The following is a 24,355-nucleotide window of genomic DNA, read 5'->3' as shown; positions in this document are numbered from 1 at the left end:
GTACTGAACTCCCAAAACCTATCAATTTAGTCCAAAATTGTTAATGGACGTTAAGTGACATGTGAAATGACACAGATGCCCTTCAGATGTCTTCTAATTTTCTTTCAATTAGCCTGTTCCTTCATCTTTCTCTTTTCCTCCCTCCCCACCACTCCCACACAGCCCGAATTTCCACCGCCCACACAATATCGCCCCTGACCTTCGTCTCGTCTCCAGCAACTGCATAATTCAGCAGCACCTGACCACCCATTTCTCCCCAACTCCCCATAACTGATGAATCAAAAGCAGCATTACTTGATGTAGACACAAATGAAGTGGAAGGAGTGTTGGCTGCACCATCCGTCGGACGCAAGGCCCTACCATAGGTTTCCAGGTGATCATGAAACAGATTGATGAATTCCTCTTTAGGGTCTGAACTAGTATGATGCCCCTGGGTGTAGGGGTGTCAATGGATCGATTTTGGGTTGGGCCCCATCGGAATCAAAATCAATTTAGACACATTGGACGGACCAATAAGACATATCTAATTGGCCTGGTCCAAACTTAATGGTCCAAATTATTTATTGGATTGGATTGGATTGGACCCGGTCCATCTGCTATAGATTTATATTGGATTGAGTTGGATTGAACTAATATTTGGTCCATTAAGAATACAAGTGTCAATGGACCAGGTTTGGATTGGAATCAATCTAGATGAAAACAAATTTGAACAGATTGGATAGTCCAGACATTGAATTGGATTGATCCAAAATGGTAAGTATTCATCAAATTGGACTGGACCTGGTCCATTTGTAATGGACTCATATCGGACTGGATCGAATTGGACCAAATTCGGACCAATTGACACCCCTATCTGGGTGTTCCCAGTAGTAGTACTGTTAGGCTGAGAATCACATGCTGCTACATTGGCTGTGTCCTTGTACCTTGTTTGACTCCTGACTTTTAACTACCCACTTTGGCTTCCCAATAAGACCCCAACAAGTCTCACGTGTATGCCTAGATTGTCGGCAATGGGTACACCACAACTTATCCTTGTAATCCCCCTTCTTATAGTCATCCTCACTACATTGCCACCACCCTTTGCAGCCAAAGCAATCTGTAACTCCCCCCCAGTTGTAACCATCACACTTCTGCTTTTCTTAGATTGTATTATGGCATAAACTTCTTAGACTGAAGGAAGATCACTACTCCCCAAAATCTGAACCCTGAGAGGTTCATACACTGGGTTCAGTCGCAACAAGAATGCAAACACCCACTCCTGTGAAACTAACTTATTGTGCACCTTTGCATCATCATCATTTTTCCATTCAATTGTTTGGTAGTGATCTAACTCCTACACTGAGGGTTGCATACAAGCTATGGCCCCCTACTTATAGATAAAGGATTGGACCTGTAATTGATAAATCTTTGCATAGTGCTTTTGCTCTGAATAGGTTGATTTAGATTTTCCCCTGTTGTAACATACAGCTTTACTCCCTTGGACCATTCCAGATAATTTAATCCATTCAATGGGGTAATACGCAAAAGGAAATTCATGCTGTCAGCCCCTTCGGTAGATGTTCCCTGAAGTGATGTAATTCCAGACAATGCAGAATCGTCAGTTGCCGATCAGTTGTTCACTCAAGCACCCAACCACCAAAAGCACAGCGAACTCAATAAACAGAACCCAGCACACGCGATGGAAAAAATTAGGGACTAAACCAGTAAACCCGAGTCAAATAATAGGAACTGTTGAAGCCCTTCTCACACACTGGCTATACAGCCAAAAAACAAGTTTTGCTCATCACCAACACTGCGCACACTGTTCGTAGCACATACCTGTTGTGCACATGATCACACGATCCACTACAGCAACAAGAGAAAGGCACACGACCCTAAAAAAGACTGTTTACAGCATTCGGCTACCACCAATTGATTCCCTTGGCATTGGGGCCAAGAACAAAAGAGAATGAGAGATGTACGTTTGCTGGTTTGATCAGTCATAAGGAAAGAACTTTTTCCAAAGTTCAGGAAAAAAAAGGAAAAGGATTTGAAGGGAGAAGTCGATCTGAGATCTTCTATTGCCCAAGAAGATGCTCTGATAACATATTCTTCACCAAAGAATTAGGCCCCGTTTGATTGCAGTAATAGGTTTCTGGTGGAATCGGAATGATTCCGATCCAACTATTTGGTTGGGCAGAATCCCATTCCTATTCCTGCTGGAATGGCACTCCTCTCCATTTGAGGGAATGACCACTCCCTGCCCCTCGGGAGTGAAATCTCATTCCTGTTGATTCTAATTTCCATCCCTATTTCTGTGTGAATCAAACAGACTATGGGAATGGACCATTCTGATTTCAATTCCAAAAGATTTTGATTCCAATTCAAGCCAAAGAAGGCAAAAATCTTGTTTGGCAGCATCCCTTGTATTGTTTATACTTGAGGCTTAGTTTGGAAGGAGTACAAATACAAATATGTATAGTACAAATACAAACAATATTATAAAATATAAGGTTTTGCACTCTACATATTTGCATTTGTACTCCTTCCAATCTGAGCGTAACTGAAAAAGAAACAAGAGTGACCTTGCAGTACAAACTATCATAAAAAACATGTAAAAAATCAACATTATCAATAGTTAGTTTGTTGTTGATCAATTTTGAATGCAATTAGCGGATCGTTATGTCTCTTGCTACCTCCAAGTTACCATTGGTCAAGAATTGTCTTTCCCTTTGTCTCCCTATGACTCCATGCTTAAGCTTATGGGAGTTAGACAAGCTTCACTTTCTTGAGCAACCCAAAAATTAATGTAAAACGTGAATGTAATTTCAAGTTGCCCACTGAAACAGCATCCTCCATCTCCAAGGACTGCTCTAAGAATAAGGATTCTTGCAAACATTAGCACATGTGCAATCGAAATAGAATCCAGACCCATGGTCCTAAGAAACCATGGAAGGCAGTGAAGTGGATTGTCATTATATATGAAAAACTTTTTTTGATGAAATCACTACCTTTTGACATGAAATCCTAATTCCTTTTATATTCAACATATTCGTTACGTATTGTGCAATATGCACTGATATGTTGTGATATTCTGAACCTTGAACTTGAGAAGGTTTCAACAGGGCCAGTAGAAAACTAGATATGCTATACCACTTTTTTTTGTGTATGTGTTATCCATGTTCATTATAATATTTTGCACTTATAATAACAAAGTTATACATCCTAAGTGTAGCTTTTTATTATAAATTATAACTCGACTTAACCCAACTCAATTGATAGTGAAATTCGGAACTTCCTTGCAGTTGATTTAAAAGCAATCACCCATTGATTCATTTGACCTTTCCTCTCCTAGCCATGTGTCTAATGCACTGCCAGGCATTTGTGAAAAGGGAAGAAGTGATTACACCACGTTCTGTGCAACAAAAACTAAAAATGAAGTATGATATATATAAACATGGCGAATGAAAAAAAAAAAAATCATATATATCCAATTATGTCAAATTCTAGCTTCAAATACATGTAAGATGTATCCATACTGCATAAAGAAAAGCAAGAGAAACATTTACAGAGGACATAGGACTTTCTAAGTCATTCATCACTGGCAAATATTTGTGAGAGGACGCCTTGAAGCTTGCTGAGCAGAAAAAGAGTCAATCTGACTGCGTACAGCAATCCGCATGTACATTGGTGCTCCAAATTGCACTAACTATGTCTTATTTCATCAGTATTTTACAGAGGTGCCAAACCGGGTGAAATTCCAATTCTGATACTTGAAATATGCATCTCTAAAGCACCCACAGAAATTTGTAGTAGAGTTGACTCTGGAATTCATAGAAAGAGGAATGAATTTAGTCTTGCCAAAGATACCAAGGTTCTATTAATTTCAGCACTATTATATTTTACCTTCATGCACAAATTAATTTGTTGGAGGCGCTTGCACTAAAAATTGGTTCCCATAAGTCCTAGGAAGAAAATCAAATCAATTAATAGGTTTATCTTTAGTTAAATAAAGTGCAATCATAACTCAAGGATGTTCTGACTCACTTAAGGTTCAGTCCAGGTTTTACTTTAAGGCTGTTTGGGACTTCACCTCCAAGTTCGTTGTTTTGGAGGAAGCTGAAAACACAAAGGAACAATGACAGTAAGCATGTCAAGTCTCAAAATGATCTGTCAATTTCTATTACTCAATAAATAGAAAGATATGTTGACACCTGAAATAAAATCCAGGAGGATTGACTAGTTGAGGTTATTCTTTATGGAAATAAATCAACACAAATGAAGATACCAGTCATGCATGGTTACGGATAACATAAGAATATTTAGTCAGATTGATGAAATGTGGTGATATTCCACCATAGAGGAAGGAGATAAGACTTATGAGGGAGCAAAAAAATAAAATAATTGTATACATAAATGCATATACATGTATACTTACTAGAAAAAGGATTACACTACTTAAAAGTGTGCTAAACTGCTAATTTTAGGACATCATCAAATAACTAGACCATTGCAATAAAGGGATCATACAAAGCAGCATTATAATTTCGATTAAGACTAATGCTACAGTGAGCTTCTTATGACAGTGGGTAACCTTGCCTTGAAGAGCATGGCTCTGGTACACTGTATAGGGCTCAATGTTTCATGTGAAGCCCTAAAATATACGAGGCAAGGTACCCACCGTGCACTGGGTAGTTTACTGTAGCCTTAGCATTCCTATTCTTATTAAAACATAGTTTCATCATTTCTAATGATAGCCAATTTTCAAGTAATGACTGAAAATGAGGTGGTGTATAGACAGCAATGACTTGTTTTTAGGTACCACTACCACTTGAATCATTGACGAGTTGGATTAACATAACCTCTCATTCGTTCTTGATAAGGGTGTGGTGGTAGTAATGGATACCAACTTGTTTACGGAAGAACACCCAAGAAATTAACTTCAATTTGCTTCAAGTTTCAAGAAAGATGAAGAGTAAGTTCCCAGGAGAAAGTATTTCTGATTCATTAACATGCATACCTTTTGTCTGAGCAAGAATCCAATGTATTTCTGGAGCAAGAACCCCCCCCCCCCCAACACACACACACACACACACGAGATTACATGGTCTTTAACTTAGTGTCTCTTCTCATGTATAGAGTGAAATGAATCAACTCAAAAACAATGCAACCTGGGCAATGCAATCCAATCATGTGATTGACACCAGTAGAACAAAGAACCTATCACAATGATAAATTATAAAACTAGGATCTTTAAGGTAAATCAACTATGAAAAGGTCATATAACTGAAGGCAAATACACCATGATGTCAGTAAGTAAATCAGTTAAAAAAATGGAAAAAAAGAGTCCAATAGAACCAAATTCACAACTGGTGAACCATTTGCAGGCTAAATAGACAGAAAATATCATCAATTATCAAGTTACAAGGTTATTAAAAGAAAGACATGGTACCAAACAGGTGGCAGGGTTAGTTTGAATGATGTCCAACCATAAATCAGTATCAGCTAGAGATAGATAAGAAAGCAGTTTCAGTCAAGAAACCAATAATAGAGTTTCCAGTATGCCTCTGGTTTGTTAGATTATTATCATCTCCACTTATCAGCACATCCATATTGTTTCTGCAGGTTCTGGAACATGATTCTGGAGAAATTTAAACTGTACTAATTGAGAATCAAACCTATTAGGAGTTCTCAAATTTCCTGGTACAGGAATTGAAATCGGCTGCATTAAAGATAAACTTATGTCTTTGGGAAGATATTGTTCAATTAATAAGAAGAGGTAGCAGGTAGCACAGAAAGGAAGGCAAATTTTCATTATATTATTTCTGTATGGTTTAAAAGGTTAGAGAATCACTTCTAAGAACCTAATGGGACAAAAATGTGGACAATTGAATCCTATAAGATCAAGTCCATGATCAGAGAAACAGCAGATCTTGAATTTGACTGGGTTTTAATTGTAACCTTAAGATCTTATGGTTCCAATAAGAAGATCCAAAAGATAGCATCATTCATTAGAAACTCTATTGGATGTATTTGAGGGTAACTTTAAGCCTTGCAACAACTCCAAGTAAAAAAACTTTTGATGTGAAGTAGTTCTGTGAAGGACCTTAATGAAAGAACTAGCACTCTAAAGGTCTGGAATTCCCATAAGACCATTATAACCATGCATAACAGTAACAAGCAAATCATGGAACAAATCAAATAAAGTGATAGATCAATTACAATGTCACAGTGACATATTTAAGAGGACAAAAAGTATAAACATCCATAAATGAAACACTAGTGCAAAGCAAATATATTCATTTAATCTTAAGAAAATACAACTTACAGTTCACGCAGCTTGACAATGTTCCCCAGCGACGGAGGAATCACCCCGCTAAAATGATTGTCCTCCAAATGCCTTCAGTGAATGATGACAATAAATTAGAGAGGGTAAAGATCAAATAGCACATACACTACTTTACAAAAGTTGCTCTACAGGTTCAAACATAGATCATGCAACCCACAGAAGAGAGAGTGAAGAACTAAACCTACAAGAGTATGATGACTACATTTTACAGTCTAATGGTTGGTGGTCTAGGTCCTAGGGTTTAATAGCCCACGAATCTAGTTACTATGCTGCATCACAAACCTTAAGTTGTTTTAAAAATATCATATTTAAGGGAATAAAAGATAGGCCCATGACGTACAATGTCTCCAGCATCTTTAAATTGCTTAGATCAGGAATTGTTCCCCAGAAAGTGTTATTCCCAAGCCAGCTGTCCAGAAAACAAAAAGGCACTAGAAAAGTCTTGATCATCAAATATTATTCTAAGCAGAACAGTTAAGTTCAAGAATTTACATCTCAGTTAATGCAGTCAAATTGGCAATTTCAGGTGATAGAGGTCCTCTAATTCCCATGCTTGTGAGGTTTCTGGGAAAAAATAAAAAAGTGAGTTACTTTATAATAATTTAAGTATTGAATGAACCATAGATGGCAATGAATAACAGTAAATCCAACTCACAAAGCAACCACACGAATCCGGGTTTCATAAGAGCAAACTACTCCCGTCCATGAGTATTGGCGAGGTAAACAAGGATCACCATTCCAATCAAGTGGAGGATTTTCTAGACTTTTATTCACTACGTTCAAAGCAACTACTGCAATAGGCAATGCAATGTCATATTAGGCATCTTTTCCAGGAGTTCATTCTCCTGCTCAGGGGAGCCATGCACACATACATGACATATGTTCCAAATTCTACGGATTGTCTAGTTGACATGCCACTTCTTGGATTGAGCATAGCCTAATACTTGGCCAATCTAACAGCTCAATGCAACACAGTATAGAATCAAGGTGTCAGATTGCATCACAGTGTGCCTCTTTTTCCTAACCATTCACCTCACTTTGTCTGTATCTTGCTTAGCCAGTCATGGTATGGCTCTAGTAAAATGGTTAGGTATGTAAAAATTGGTGCAATTTCAAGCTATATTCCATCTAAGAAGTGGCCTAACAAAGCAACAATCCTCGTACAGAAGGTAATCCCTATGAGAAAAGACACCATGTTTGATTAATAAAAAAGTAGAGTCAGTCATGAGTCAAACCATCTCGTGTGAGAGTTCTTCCTCCAAGGGGCAACACATTAAAAACCTCCCCAGCGTTGATCAAAGCACCCATAGCCGACCCAGGAGGAGGAGCCAAAGTTATTGTTGTAAGACCAGAGAGAGGCCATTGTGTGGCAAAAACAGCAACACCAGCTGAAGTCACAGACAGATTGCTGTAATATTGTATTCCATTTATAGCAATGTTTAATACTGTTATATTCCCTAGTGAAGCATCATGATCATCCGCGAAGTACAGAGCAATGTAGTAGGTGGAGTTCGGAAGAGATCTTTGAGGCCATCGCAACTCCCTGGGCATTCCTTGGTCAGACGTTAACTCAGTGCTAAATACCTTTGAGGGTGGAAGATTCCAAATACCAGAATCTGAGAGATTTCTAAAGCTTTGTATTGTAGGACTGATCTCTCCAAATGGCTCCCAGTATCGATCAAATTTGTCATCAGGGAATCTGGAGTTTCAAATTCAAAAAACAAAAAATATTTACATGTTTTCGGTGATAAATGGTTAAAAGGGAAAGGCGCACAATTACTTGCACCAAGATCCCTGGCAGGACAAAATCCAAATTAGTTACAACTTGCAATATAATCATTACCCTGGTTCTCAAACCAAGTATTAGTAAACCACAGGATTTCTTTCTAATTTTTCCTCAACTAGTTATCCGGACCATGTTGTATTTGTAGGTTTTACTTCTTTTTCCTTTTCTTCTTTTTTCCTGGAGAAAGCAAATACATTGTGTTTGTAGTTAGTTATCTGGAATACCAATTTCTTTCTAGATTACTATTCTTCCTGGATATTACATATGAAAAGAAATGCCTGCAAGAGAGATATGGTCTTAAAATTTCTTTGTTTGGTTGGTTGATCGGTTATCTGAGCGTTGCTTTTCTTCTCTTTCTTCTTTCCTTTTTGGTCTTCCTTCTGTTTCACTCTTTCAGTAGAGGATAATTAGACCAGAAACCTTGCATAGAATTCAACATTTATGGACTTCACATTTCTAGTTCTGTATTTACTATAACAGACTGCATATATCTCAACATCAGTTCTTTAATTTTAATTTTCCTCAGTTTCGGGTTCTAACCTGTCACTGTAAGCGGTGGCGTTTCAAATTTTATTTTTTTTCCAATAACAAGGTAAAATCAGTTCAAAGAAAGAAGAAGAAAGTTCAGAGGGCGATACAAGGACATAGCATGATCCCTAATCAATCAGAAAATGAAGATAAAGAGAAAGAAGAAAGGATAAAACACAAGCAGCTCCGTGAACAGAAAAATAAATGTTATATGTAACTTTGCACAACTTACTTGATGAGGGGTCCTCCATATCCAAAACTGTTCCTTGCAACCAAACTCAAACCATATTTCTTGAAATCTGTGGAGTTGTAAAGTGAATTGTCCAAACGAACAACTTCCAAAGCAGAAATGAACGGATCTGAATCCGTATACGTATTTCCAGCAACGCAGATGCTCATCGTCTTCACAGCAGGAACAAAGACCCCTTCATAGTAAGACCATCTCCCCATGGCGTAATCCTCCGTCGTGTTCACGACGCTCCAGAACGTCCCGTCGACTATCTGATCAAAAACCGGAGGCGAATCTCTGCCATTGACTCCCCCATAGAAGTATGTGGTCCGTACGAGGTATTTGACATTGCGGGTGACCGGCAGAACGTAGCAGAATTTCCGGCGAATATGGCCTTCGAGAGGGAAAGACCGGACGGTGGAGAGCGTCCGGACAAAGTAGGGGTTTTCAGGTATAATTACTGATCTGGGAACTCCCGAGAAGACATACCCGTTGTCAAGGACCCATATATTATCGTAGCGTGCGGTGGCGCCGCAGTCGATGAATAAACCTGAAATGAATAAGGGAACAGAGAATGAATTGAGATAATGAAGTTTAAATTCAGGGAGACGGAGTGGAGATCGAACTACTACCTGTAGGCCTAGAAGGTGAGGATTGAGAATATACTGCAACGAATAGAGCGCAGAATAAGAAGAGATAGAGAGGCGACATGGTCGAGAAGGTGAAAGAACATGAGATTGAGAGACGAAAAGAAAGATTTACACTTCTACAGAAAGAGAAAGAGAAAGAGAAAGAGAAAGAGAAAGAGAAAGAAAAAGAGGGGTGGTTAGGGTTTGAAGAAGTCGTTGATGAGTTGAGGAATAAAGCTCGGTTCCTTCTGTTTCTTTCTTACAGGCGGAGATGAGATGACTGGGTAGAGGAACGCGGGAAAAGAAAAAACCAGGTCAGGTCAGAAGCGGCGGTAGTTAACTAAGGGATTAGGTACACTTTTTTAAAAAATATTAACGGTCATCATCAGTACAATAGATAATGGAAACAAGGTTTGGATTAGGGTCCCACACTCCGACTGACTATATTGGAGGTCAACGATCAAATACCGTCCGATACATTGGAAATCGCTTATAGTTGGTTTGTAGGTAAAATGAATCCGTTGGTTTTGGCCTCTGCATCCACCTTCCTATTCTAGATCACTTTGTATATAACTGTAAACCCGCAACGGACACGAGGAGAGTGGATAAGGTAACCTACTCGATTGTTGCCCCAATCCCCACTCACCCCTCACATCTGCGCCCCACGTGCACATCTCAGCGTGCATCGAAACATCTCCGGAAATTATGATTGGGAGATGTTTTCAATACACGGTTGATATGTGCTGTGGGGTGCCAGTGGGACGAGATCACTTCGGCTGTTTGGCAACCTGGTCTCTTCACATCTCCGCCCATCTACCAATATACGGCGGGATGTGCTGTGGGGCGTTGTGGGGCGGAGATGTGAACTCCCTAACCTGGCCTGCGGGCTCAATCATAATAGGTTTCTAAAACAGTTCAGGCTGTTAATTTTTTAAAAACAGCCAAAACGAGTTCTATGAGGCGCAAATGTGAATTCCCCCCGAGTCTCAGACTTGAATAGTAAACACAAATTGGTGTGTTAAAGCTTGCTGGGACCTCATTAGTTAGGACTTAGGAGTTCGGATCTGCTTCTTACACCGACCTCACAATATGCTTTGGCTGCACATTGGGAATATCTTTCATATTTATATTTATTATTCAATGTTTTCAATATGGAATGTGGTTGTAAGGTTAGTGTGAGGTGCATTTTGTGAGGAGTTGATCCCAATTTATTAGTTAAAACTCACTTTCGCTGAGAGTGCCACTGTGACCCACCACTATTGAAACTCTAAGTTCCGAGTTGCTGCCCATAAAACGTTGGCAACATCATGTGTCAACTATACATACATCATCATTATTGATATTGTTCGATCTGAGGTGTTCCAAACCGATGACACAATAAGATAATCCTGCCAACTAGACGGAGGCTAAGGTGGATGACGAAGTTGTGCGCCGAGATCTGCAACCAGGGGAAAGGACGGAAGCCCGAGGAGTTAATCCCCAGATAGGTACTCTGACACTCAAATCAGTTGGGTAGAGAAGGAGGTGGCCAAGCCAAGTATGTTGAAGTAGCGCTAGTCTAAGCCAAAAAGATAATGCAAAGAGGTATTCAAAGAGTGTCATCCCAAAGGTCCCTTACCTTGAGTGGGGAATACCTATTTGTAGTTGGGTGTTTGTGTTCCAGATGGATAAGGCTTCTGGGGTTGTTGAGATGAGGTCGTTTATCGAGGTCTTTAAGAGGTTTCCTCTTTTCCGGCAAAGTCCATTTTCTTGTCCGTGCAAGACACTCCTTCTTAGTCATGCTTTTTTGTCATATGTAGTGTCGACATGGCTAGAGAGAGAGTGGCCATGAAGATTGCCATGTGGCATCTTTGGCCAACTCAACCGTGACTTGAACAATTATCATCCATACCTTATTCCAATTATGTGGGGTCAATAAATAAATCCTGTTTGACCAATTTGTTTTATTTAAGTTCATATTGACTGCTAAATTGTTAGTATTTAAATCATTTATTACTAATTCTACAGTCTTTTTTGGCCTATTTGAAGGTTCTAATCGGCATAATTGGTGGTTTTCTACTCTCTCATTTTGTTGCCTAATGAATTATTCCTAAATTCCTATGATAATTTCATTTCTAAACTTATCATTTCTAGTTTTTCACTCATTAAGATATAACAACTACTCAGTTGCATATCAAGAATATCTCCCTATAAATTATAACAAAAAGCATAAGCTATTCTTGATATGTGAATGTAGTCTTGTAGCTAGTAGATCTGAACCTTCTGTGGCCCTGAATGAAAGTGGCAAGAAAGAATGAAAAATTATGCTGCCAAACAAAGATGATATTGATTTTTTTATATGATATTGATTGATTGGTTACAAGTTAGGTAGGAAGAATGATTATATATGATGCATGACTTGATGATGTATAAAAAACTTTTCTTTTTTTTTATGTTTTGGTTTGCTGCAAAATAGGTCTTGATATATAGAAAACTAATATTTTTGATACAACTGTGTAGTGCTACCAAGACTTAACCAGGGTGCGCCTTTGTATTAAAATCTAAGGCCTAGACTGACCTAAATTTTTTCTTTCAAAATTTCTAGGACCAAGTTAAGAGTAGTGTCATAAATGCAGTCAACGAATTCTTCTCCTTAGGTAGAATGTTAGTTGAGTTAAATAACACCTTCCTAGCCTTGATCCCCAAGTGTAGGAACCCCAAAGACCTTTCTCTTTTCTGGCCCATCAGTCTTTGCAACACTTCCTATAAAATCATTGCGAAGATCTTGGCAAATAGATCAAAGAAAGTAATGGACTCTATCATTGGGCCCTTCTAGGGTTCGATCTTGGCAAATAGATCAAAGAAAGTAATGGACTCCATCATTGGGCCCTTCTAGGGTTCTTTCATCCAAGGAAGGCCGATCTCTAACAATATTCTAATAGCTCATGAGCTTCTCCATCATATGAATTCTAGCAGGAAAAAGGATAAAATTATGGCTATCAAGCTCGATATGACCAAAGCCTATGATAGGGTATAATGGCCTTTTCTTTGATCAGGTCATCAAGGATGGGTTTTGGCCCAAAATGGAGAAACTAGATATAACCAATGTGTATCTATTGTTAGTTACAAGGTTCTAGCAAATGGTTCCCCTAACCAGATCATCCATCCCACTACAAGCCTTCATCAAGGGGACCCACTATCTCCTTTCTTGTTTCTCCTGGTCTCTGAAGTGTTGTCTTCAAACATAGAGCATCTCCAAAATGAAGGTAAAATTGAAAATTTTATTTTTATTTTTTATTTTTTTGAAAATTTTGGTTTCTTTTCTAAGTAAAATTGTAAAATTAAAATATTTAACTTTCCTATGAACTTTGGGAATTAGGAACTATTTAAAAATTTAAGAAATGAGAAATCTAAGTTATTTAATACATAAATGAAAAAAAAATACTTAACCAAATTGAAATAAGAATGATGGAATAACAAATTGGAAGAAAAATATGAATTTTATTTCATTTAAATTTGAATGGTACAAATTAGTGAATTACAAATACAATGATTGGATCATTGCATACTTGAATGAATGAAATATAAAAATGGAATAAATTAATAAAATATAAAAAATACAATATGGTTACAAATTGAAAATACAAAATTGCATTGTTAAAAAATTTAAATATATATATCAAATAAATTAAATAAAATTAAAAAAATTTACAATAATTTGAAAAAATGAAAAATTCTACAAGTAGTCAAATTCATGAACCATTCATGACTTTCATCATCTACTTCGGGTGAAATGTTCGGTGTTGTATCATGTCCTCCCTTGTCTTGTAATTTATCTTCTGCATCTAGCCAATCCTTGAAGAAGATGCACATCTCTATGCTCTCATGGTTCATGCAGCTTCTTTTGTCATCCATCACCCTGGTACCTACACTAAAACAAGACTCCGATGGCGGTGAGAACCGAAGGGGTTAGTAAATCACACCAAAGGGTGTGATCCAACAAACCCTTCTTTTGTCATCCATCACATTGTAGACACCGAAAGGGCTATAGTATATCACGTGTCATGGCGGCGAGAACCGGATAAATTTTCAAGTATTCACTCCACTAGGCTAAAATATCAAAATTATTTGATACTTCACCTAAATTAGAAAAATTTGCTTGCAAATAAAAATTAAGTTCAGTAAATGAACTTGTTGTAGAACTAGCAGATTTATGCCTTCTACTTATTAAATAAAAAAACTTTTCTCTTCTATTACTAGGCTCAAAGTTAGAAGGAGAAAAAGAAGAATATGAACATTCAAATTCATACAAACTATACATTTCAAATAATAAATTATTAATTTCTTCTTTTTTTATTTTCTATATCAATATTCATATTTTCATAATATGTTTAAGGTAAAATATCTAAACCATCTTTCCTAATCCTAGGGTCTAATATTGTAGCTAAACAATTAAGGGGAGAAATATTCTCCCAATACTTTTTAAATTTATTTTCCATAATTTCAATAATACATTGAAGTTGTGGACTATTCCTATATTTGGAAAAACAATCACTAATTACCATTAATTGATATGGTAAATTACAACTAGCTGGATAATAAATTCCGGATAATTCATTTGTTGCATCATAAAAATGTTTTAAAAAATCTCTTATACAGACTGTCATTTCCTAGTCTTCTTTAAATATCATATCATTAGGCATTTTAAATTATAAAAATCAGAAAGAATTTGATTAGGAGATATACAACTTTCTAACATAGCATAGGTAGAATTCCACCTATGCTTTACATCTAATATAAAATGTTTATATTTTAAACCATAATTTTGGCATAAATATTTAAATTTTTGTTTTCTTGCCCCTAAACTTTATATATATATATATATATATATATATATATATATATATATATATATATATATAACACAGTTTCTAATTTTTGAAATATGATTTGAAATAATATTCAAGGCATCTTGAATACATAAATTTAAGATGCGACATGAACATTTAATATGAAATAATTTACCATTTAAGCATTGTTTTAATTGATATTTTAAAATATTTATTGCAGAATCGTTATTGCTAGCATTATCCATAAGCATGTAAAGTATTTAAAATACTTGCAGCAATAGTTGGGCCACTATGTGGCCATTCAAGCTTAGTAAAACTTAAAATTCTTTTATTCAAAAGCCAACTTTCATCAATAAAATGGTTAGTAACGCAAATATAACTAATATTAAATTTGGATGTCCAAACATCCAAAGTAATTGCAACTTTAGAATTAAGATTTGCTAACAAAGAAATTAAATTTTGCTTATATGAATAAAAAATTTTTACAGCATCAATTCTTATAGTATTATGCAACCATTTTTCTAGCTTTGCATCTTCAGCTAACATAAATGGTTGTTCTGCATGTACAATATACTTAGCTAGTTATTGTCTCATTTTTTCTTGTGAATATCTAAAAGTACCAAAACTAGTCCCTCTCCCAATGTGTTTGGGTTGTTTCTCTCCCTTCATCTTCCTCTCACTCATGTGTGAGCAGATGTCTGCTCAAGTGACCCATACCACCCTTGCTACAATAAATAAAGTCTTTCCTACATTTTTTGTAAATGTCCCTTTTCCCCTTCTCCTCAATATCCTCTACTTTAAAAAATTTTCAAACCGGGCTACTTAGCTTAGAAGCCTTCCTTTTTCCTATAGTATTACTACTATTGGGGGTGAGAGTTCCACTTCCATCGACATCAAACGCATCAGTGCTAACACTAATACTATCGTGATGCGATTGAATGTCATCCATGGTGAATATGTTGGGGAATCGGTTTTGAGAAGGGCCAGTCGTTTTTTTTTTTAATTCTAAAAAGATAAAAAATAATCTAATTAGATTTACCCGGATTACTGGTTCAAAATCCCAACTTGATTTCAACGGTTGAAGCCTTTCAATGTCAAAGCTTCCCGGATTGAGATACTTGAGCTGGTTGAGCAAGCCTTCTTCTCGTTGAAAGTTGAAAGTTTGATAAAGTTGAGACTTGAGAATTGGAGAATGCAGAATCAAACAATCAGTTAATTAGAATTTCTCAAATTGCAGATAATTGAGAATGTATAAGTATGAGGGAGAGAGAGAGAGAGAATTAAGAGAATTGTTGAATTGGTGTGATGATAATGGTGGAGGATAGGGCTATTTATAGGAATTGAGCATAATTCAATTGCCCAACATACCCAAAAAAACTATCTATTATTTAGTTGTTGGGAGGGGTATTTTGGTTATTGTAAAGTTACTTATAACTTTACCCAAATGCCCCCTAAACTAGTTGTTATATAATTGTTGGGGGGGGCATTTATGTCATTTTCAACCCCATAAGCAATACAGAAATACCCCCCTAATATGGCTGTTTATAGCTGTTGGTGGGGGGGGGGGGGGTATTTCTATAAACCCCTCAAAAGCTGAAACTAGCCTGTGCTTCATGCCGTGTTGTGCCACGGGCCGAGTGTGGCCCATTACGGGCCTAGAGGGCCGTGCCAGGCCAGGCCATGACAGACCACAGGTGGCCCAACCCGATTTACACCTCTAGTCTAGGTATAACTCACCTCTTATTTGTGGATGATAGTCACATTTTTATAAAGGCCTCCATTAAGGAAGGAGATGAGATTCTAAGGGTTCTTAACCATTATGAAAAAGATGATCCAAAGAATGCTCTCCAAAGCTCTTGCTTCCAAAAGAGTGACTAAACCTATCAAGTATCATGGTCTACCAGCCAGCATTGGCAAATCAAAGAAAGAGGCTTTCAATTATATCAAAGAAAAGGTCATGGGTAAGGCTCAAGGATGGAAGGAGCAACTCCTTTCCCAAGCTGGAAAGGAAATCCTTATTAAAGTTGTAGCGTCAGCCCTCTCAGTGTACTCAATGTCTTGTTTTCTCCTCCCTCAAGCAATTTGTGATGATATAACTAAAGCAATGAGACAATTTGGGTGGGGATACAAAGATAATAACAAGAAAACCCATTGGATCAAGTGGGATCTATTCTGTAAAGCAAAAAAGGAAGGTGGGATAGGGTTTAGAGACCCAAAAAGTTTGAACTTGGCTCTCATGTGCCTGGCTAAGCAAGCTTGGAGAATCGTGTCGAACCCAAACTCTCTCCTCGCCATGGTGCTGAAAGGCAGATACTTCAAGAATGGGTCTTTCTTCCAAGCAACAGTTCCCCCGTGCAGTTCTTTGGGGTGGAGAAGCCTTATTAAAGGTAGGGAGGTTCTTCAGAAGGGCCTATTTTGGCAAATTGGTAATGGCAATTCTATAAATTTTTTGACAGACCCCTGGCTCCTAAATCCAGGTCTTCAGATAGCTATAACTGCTCGTCTCTCCATTGTCATGGTTTTTTCCATTTTTCTTTCATATAGCATAACTTGCACCAATTGTATGAATACAAAATTTGCATCACTCTGTGAGTGCAAGGCTCAAACGGGTGTCTTGATGCTTGAACCTTGTGTAGGTGTTTGGTAGCATGGTGATGTATGACCATTGTATTTGTACCTGATTTCCGTATTGGAAGATGGAAAAAAGGGCTGAGCTACAGCTGGCAATTGGGTTGGGTGGATCGGGTTCAGGATGGGTCAATACATTTCGGGTTGAATTTCGGGTTAAGTCGGCAAGTGCTAGGCCCTGACCCTAAATGTTCAGATTATGGTTGATCCACAGGTCAATTTGGGTCATCTAAAAAAATAATTGAAATTAAAAAAAAAATAAAGAAAGAATACAAGAAAATGCCATAACAAAAAGAATTAGTCTTAAAATTCCAAAAATAAAATAAAAATATTGAACATTTAACAATTCAAAGAGTATACAGTAAATAGTAAAAATTAAAGAGAGGGAATTTTTAACAATACATAAATAATCCTAATTAGACCTAACAATCAGGTTAGTGAATTGATCCATAACCCAACCCAACCCAAATTTTTCCGAAGTGGGTCACGTTAGCATTCTCAAATATTCAGATATCTAAATATGAAACCCTAACCTTGTTTTTTCAGATTGGGTTGGGCCGAGTTTACTGATTGGATCAACTTTTTGCCAGATCTAGGCTGAGCACAAAGTGTAATACGACATTTGTTTATTACTTTTAAATTTTAATTATATACAGGGGCCACATAGAAGAAAACTCCCCTCTCTCCAGCATGAGATATTTGAATGATATTTTTTCTAAGTTTAAAAGTGAATTTCACATAAGCTGAGATAAGATGCAGCATAAAATGTTTGTACATCAGCCCAACCAAATTGAATTATGGTTTGGTAAGGTCTAAAGGCCTGTTTGGCACCAACATGATGAAGAAGTGGATATGCAACGCAAAGATAGTAAACACCTCATGTTAAGAGTTAAAAACAGGTATCACATGTTTGCGCAATTGCAGCGCACCCTAAGAGATATCCAAGTGGGTGTGGTACCAACGCGTTGCGTTCTCATGCTGATTTCATGACAATCACTATATAGGTATATGTTTGGCATCGATGATGCTGATGTGTAGGTTAGAAGCACCATTTTCTGAGAAAATATTGTCTTTTTTTTTGTTTGGAAATGTTGCTGCCAGGTAGGACGTTTCCTAGAGAAACAACAATGTTTAATGTTTGGTACCAATGCTCCAAGAAATGTTTTCAGCATTGGTACTCATTATCCAATGCCACATCACTACCACCTCATATTCATGTTGGCAACAACGAGTTGCAACTCCAGGAAACGCCAGATTCGGCGTTACTCCAAGCCATGCCTTCCTGATTTCTAAGGCATGACTTTGAACACTGTTTTTTTATGAAAAAACGGTTTCAAACAAATGTCCGTTTCCTGGAGCACTGTTTTTCTAACGTGACGCTGATGTAGTGCCGTTTTCTAGAGCAACAGCAACAATGCCAAATAGACGCTAGGTGATTTGACATTAACATCCCAAAACTTATTTTGTTGAATATTTTTTAGATGAAATGAAAATGCCAGAGTTTACCTTGAGCGCCATGCATGAAGGTGTTGGAAGAACGCCAAAAACGATGTTTCTTGCGTATCTTTCCCACTCCACTCATCCTATGTGGCACCAAATGTTCAACCTGAAATACTGCAGTACCAAACACCAATGCAAATAAACTTGCATTGATGCAAAACTATGACATTGCAAATGATTTGAGTGTAAATTTTGGCCTATTTTTACTTCAAATTTTAGCTTATTTTGTTTGATTGCAGTGCAAATGAAGTAAATTAAGGTATGAAGAAGAATAACATAAAACTCAAAACAAAATTAAACGAGAATTTACATTTTTTTCATTTGCGCTCTCATGCAGTTGTACTAGTACAAATAAAATTGCACTGCAACCAAACACAACCTAAGGGGGTGTTCCACAACATGAAAAGTTGTTTTTGTTTTCAAAAACAAAACCAACCATGCTATCCAACACCCCTTTAAATTGCAACAAATGTTCCAATATGCCTGAAATTCTCATCAAATGTAAGTGTTTTGAGAGAGACCCTAACACGGGTGATTATCACTCATTGGCTTGAAAATTCATATTATTGAACATGGACTTTCTATTTTGTTATATGTAAGGATAAATCTATGATACTGGAAAGACATGATACTAGAAGAGTTTTAGCTTTGACCAGTCAACCCATCTTTAAAAAATGTCTTAAAATTTCTGATTAGTAACGGCTGTTTAATGGTAGGTACTAAATTGACACGTTTTGAAAGTTTTGATACTAAATTGTCATATTTTAAAGTTAGGAGACCAAAGTGGCACTAGGCCCAAAGTACAGGTACTAATCAGAAATTTCCCCCCTTTTTTTGCTCCAAGGGACTACACAACATGGGTAGCCCATCCCCCAAACCCAAAACCCCCCAACCCAGATGTAGGCAGGATTGATCCCAAGTCTCTGTTACAACCAGCATGAGACCTTACCAACTAACCGATTGGCACCTTGTCACCCCTTATCCCCATTTGATTAGTTATTAGACTTGTTCGTTCAAATTTTGGAAAAAGCTCAACCTAAGGCCTAAGCCCAACATATGAATAGATTTAGGGTAAATTTCTTAAACTACCCCTACCGTTTGGTTAATTGACAAACAATACCCTTATTGTTTAACTATTGTCTTATAATAACCCTAAGTTTTCTAACAATTGACTAGCTCACCCTTACCGCTAGCATCCGTTAATTTTCCATTAAAATCTGTATACATGTGACACTATGTGACTTTTAAATTTTTTAAAACCCAATATTAGCCTCATCCCTTTCCTCTGGACCAGAAGCCCCTACCTCCTCTAGACCTGGCAATTGGGTTGGGTGGGTCGGTTCGGATTGGGTCAAGGTATTTCGGGTTGATTTTGAGCGGGTTGAATTTTGGTTTGGGTTGTCAAATGCTAGACCCTAACCCTAAATGTTCGGGTTAGGGTTGACCCATGGGTCAATTCGGGTCATCCCAAAAAATAATTGAAATTTAAAAAAAATAAAGAAAAATTACATGAAAAATATTAAAATTAAAAGAATTAACCTTAAAATTCCAAATATAAAATAAAAAACTTGATCATTTAACAATTTAAAGAGTAAACAACAAAAAGTAAAGACTAAATAGAAAAAATTAAAGAGTGGAAACTTATAACAATGCATAAATAATCCTAATTAGACTTGACAATCGGGTCAACGGGTTGATCCATTACCCAACCCAGTTTTTTTGAGTCGAGTCATTTTCACATTCGAGTAACTAAATATGAGACCCTAACCCTATTTTTTCGGGTTGGGTCGTGTCGGGTTCACGTGTTGGGTAAGCTTTTCACCAGGTCTAACCTCTCTCTCTTCCCTCCATCATTCTCTTTCTTCATTTTCTCCTTCTTCAAATTTGCCATCACCATTTCAGGTTTTACAAACTTGTTCTCTACAGTCTATCTCCTCACAAGAATGTTGAGGATGATGTCTCTCTCACTTGCAGATCTACAGACAGGTGTGATCTTCTCCTTTTTTAAAGTCGTATGACCATCGGGGAAGGAGAGGAAGAAAGGAGAAATCTTGTCGACGGAAAATATTAGGGAGTTACAAATCTGAGAGGGGATGGAGGAAGAAGAAAATAGGGAGAACGAAGAGGGGAAGGGGGTGTCGGTGCCCTCTTCGAATGCGAGTCAAGAAGCAACGGTGGGAGTTGTAGATTTGGGAGGGGCGGAGGAAGAAGAAAATAGGGAGAACGAAGAGGAGAGAGAGAGATGTTGCTGGAGAGGTCCGTTGACGTTGCAACTTGCAGCAAAAAACAGGGGCGGAAGGGAGGGAGGGAGGGAGGGAGAGAGAGAGAATGAATGACACTTGTTACCGCACTTGCCACAGTTGCTGGCGTTGTAGGCTACCTTGGTGCAGCTCCCATGGTAGCAGAGCTCTGCAAATCCACACTTGTGCCCGCACCGCCCACAGTTGTTCTTGTCTCCAAGAACATTGTAGCAATGTGTCTTGCAGCACTGAAGAAGCCTGGTCCCGTTGTTCACCGATACCCTATTATAGATGTTGTTCCTAGAGACATCACAGTGTGCACCCTTCCTGATTCTAACAAGGAACCATTTTCCGGCGAGGGCGTTGGTGAAGGGGTTGTCCATCACATAGTCTTCACTACCTTCTATGTCCTGGGAGAAAATGATGTGAGTGTGTAGGATCAGAACCAAAGCAAGGATTACAATTACAGAGAAGATGGTGCGAAGTTTGAAGAAAGTGGTGACCATTCTCTCTCGAGGGAAGGCGTCCATAAGAGTGAGGAGGGCAAGAGACGAACTGGGTATTTGAGAATGTGGCTATCTGATAAAATTAACATTCCATGATCAAAGATTGAGAGAAGTTTCTATTGATCAATCTTGATGGGTTTTAATTATTTGTGCCTTGACAGAACTATAGGAGTCCTTATTGCTTGACCGTAAAGTTGCCGGATGGTTGTGGCGATCTCCTTTTCCAGCGTGAAACGCATAATTAGACACTCGACTCATAGACTATAGAATCGGTGAGGGCAGGTTGAGCCTTGAGGACTTGAGTTAAGTTGAAAAATAGGGATAAAAATGTAATTTCGCATAGGGTATAAGAGGCATTTTATCTTTTTTGTCCATGTTTAACCGTTTAGGATACACTTAGTATTGTCAGAAACAGTAAGGGTACACTTAGTCAATTTTCAAACAGTAAGGGTAGAATTAGTCAATTAGCTAAACCATAAGAGTAGTTTAAGAAATTTACCCATAGATTTGTTGGTTACCACTTTTATGATACTGGTTGATTGTTATTTTTCTGATCTCATAACGGAACCCCATACAATGATACACAAGGGTGGTATGCAATGAGAGAGCTCTAATTGGATGAGTACCATTTTAATACTGTATAGTTTGCTCTTCTTTTTTTTTTAAAGATTACTATATAATTTAGGGGTTTTTACTGTTTAATCCAGTCCTAAAAATCTTAATTCTACTTATAATTGGAGTAGATACCAACTCGGAATTGATACTAATTCACGGACGAGTATATGTGTTATAGGTGAAAGTATTTATAATTTTGAATTATTATAGGTCTACGATTAAATTCAGAATTCTCAAGTGGAGTATAGTCAACTTATCCCTATATCAAGTACAACATCTATAGGGATAAGTTGGCGTTTTTGGTAGGAGTTTGAGATATCAAAGGGATTTTATATTATGGGTAATTCGTCTAGAAACCCTCTTCATCTTTTTGTATGATAGTTAATGATAAAAAAGAAGCCATATATTACAAATTCTATTTGGGATTCACCATAAATCTGAGCTTTCTCATTTGACTTGGTTTTATTTGCATTCAAACAATCGGCTTTACCTAAAGACTATGACTTATAGCGATGTTACATCCGAAGGTCTGTTTGATATGAACCAATATTTTCTTTTTAATTAGGAAAACTCAAATTTAAAATTATATGAGGCCCATGTTATATATTTAGTCTCCCATTTTCAAGTAAATCAATTAATTCATTACTTTCAATAATAAATTATGTATGGGTCAATATCAAGCTCAGACCTATTCCCTACGTGAACACTCCAACACCTATCCACACGATACTACAGTGCACATATGTAAGTGCATGGTTATACCTATATTCTATTGTGTATATTTTTGAAAAAATTGAAGGGTTGGTTTGGTTTTTAATTAACCTAAAAAAATGACAATTAATCGAACCGACCAGTTTTCCGGTTCAATTTTCAATTAACCATTCGTAAATGAAAATTCCACATCACCAAACGGCAAACACCACATAAAACATATTGGCTACTTCACACGTTTATTACATCACAATATCACACAATTTAAGGTTCCTGTTTATCTCAATATAAAATGCAACGAACTTTTGTTAGGGGATGTTTTTAAGCTCACTTTGAGACAAGTGTAAATGTAAATATGTAGAATGAAAAACTTTGTATATGATATTTCGAAACATTATATTTATACTGTAAATATATTTAGAAATACCATTTACAAAGTTTTGTAGTGTATTGTATTTGCACTCTTCCCAAACTACAAATATGTACAATGCAAATGCAAGTTAATATTTATATTTGTGTTGGCGTAAAAAAATTATTTATATTTGTGTTCTTTCCCAATTGAACCTAAGGAATTTCATGAAATTTATTAAGAGCTTTTCTTTGATTTTCTACTTTTATTTTCTATAGAACCGAACATGGTTGTGTAAATCGTTGTTCAGTTGATGCAATAAAATAACTCTTTTCAAATAGTCAAAATCTTATGTCAATACCTATTGTGGCTACCCGGTTCAGAGAGAGGATGGAGGAATATCGAGTCACCACCTAATTTTTTCAGAATTTGGGAATTTAGGAACACCTGAGATTTTTACAAGAAAAATTAAAGTTTTCTTGATGACTTGTTTCCTAATGGGGTTGAGATTCTTATGATCCAGTGACCAAGGCATATGAAAAGGTGTTAAGCACCCCACACACACCTGGTTAAGCCGGCATCTACTTTACCAGAATTCCAAGGAAAATTTTATAAGTTTTAGGCTTGAGGAAAAACGCAACAAATGAAAATTTATGAAGTAGCAATCTTAACTATCCACAAGCAATAAGAAAATAAACTAATCACAAGCAATAAGAAAATAAAACAACTAAATGATTATAAAACCAACTAAAATATTTAACATGATAATGATTTGCTAAAATAATACTGAAGCAATACAAAATCAAAGCATTGAAAGTTCTACGATAATGGAATTAAGGATTTAAAACTGCAATACTTGTGAAAACTTAGGCCTCATTTGGTTCGTGGAAATAGGGGTTTAGAATCAGAATTGGAATGGGCTATTCCAATTCCAACTGTTTGGTTGGATGGAATCAGAATCGCATTTCTATTCCTATTAAAATGACATTCTCCTATTTGAGGGAATGGTCATTCCTTACCTGCCTCTCCCTTGAGAATGAATTCTCATTCTTGCTGATTTGAATTCCCATTTCCATTTCTATCTGAACCAAAAATACTATGGGAATGGGCCATTCCAATTCCGATTCCGGAGGATTTTAATTCCGATGGACCCTTAAAATAACAAGAAAGAGAAGTTATAGCTAACACGCTTTGGTGAAAAAAAAAGTAGCAACCAAATGTTTTGTTTGCAATGTAATGACTATGCAATTACTATATATGCTGAAAATCACAAGAAAAAGAAATTGACTCAATGAACAAGTTATGACACGTTAACCATGCAATGCAAATGATTTAAACCGATAGACGTTTTAAGCTGAAACACTAATAAGTGTGGATTTGTTAATTGTAGACCTGTTCATGGCCGGGTAGCCCGATGGCCCAGCCCGCACCCTGGTTGGGCTTGGTCATGTAATTAGGCCCATGGGCCTGACCTCGG

At 37.1% G+C, this 24,355-nt stretch overlaps 1 protein-coding gene across 1 annotated transcript; it reads right to left on the bottom strand.

Annotated features, from left to right (window-relative positions):
• Positions 1 to 3,446: 3,446 nt before the first annotated feature.
• LOC104612131 (putative LRR receptor-like serine/threonine-protein kinase At1g67720) lies at positions 3,447 to 9,753 on the bottom strand. The gene is made up of 10 exons (XM_010279452.3): positions 9,504 to 9,753; positions 8,875 to 9,421; positions 7,564 to 8,027; positions 6,984 to 7,119; positions 6,821 to 6,892; positions 6,669 to 6,737; positions 6,308 to 6,379; positions 4,027 to 4,098; positions 3,886 to 3,944; positions 3,447 to 3,803 (listed from the first exon to the last, which is right to left on the bottom strand). Exons 1-9 carry the CDS (start codon positions 9,580 to 9,582, stop codon positions 3,899 to 3,901), a joined length of 1,557 nt encoding a protein of 518 aa, XP_010277754.1. The 5' UTR covers positions 9,583 to 9,753; the 3' UTR covers positions 3,447 to 3,803; positions 3,886 to 3,898.
• Between the last annotated feature and the right edge of the window lie 14,602 nt (positions 9,754 to 24,355).

The sequence above is a fragment of the Nelumbo nucifera genome, chromosome 4 (assembly GCF_055504915.1).
Source record: "Nelumbo nucifera cultivar China Antique chromosome 4, China Antique-T2T, whole genome shotgun sequence".
NCBI classification, from domain to species: domain Eukaryota; kingdom Viridiplantae; phylum Streptophyta; class Magnoliopsida; order Proteales; family Nelumbonaceae; genus Nelumbo; species Nelumbo nucifera.
This window is presented reverse-complemented; position numbering and strand designations above follow the sequence as displayed.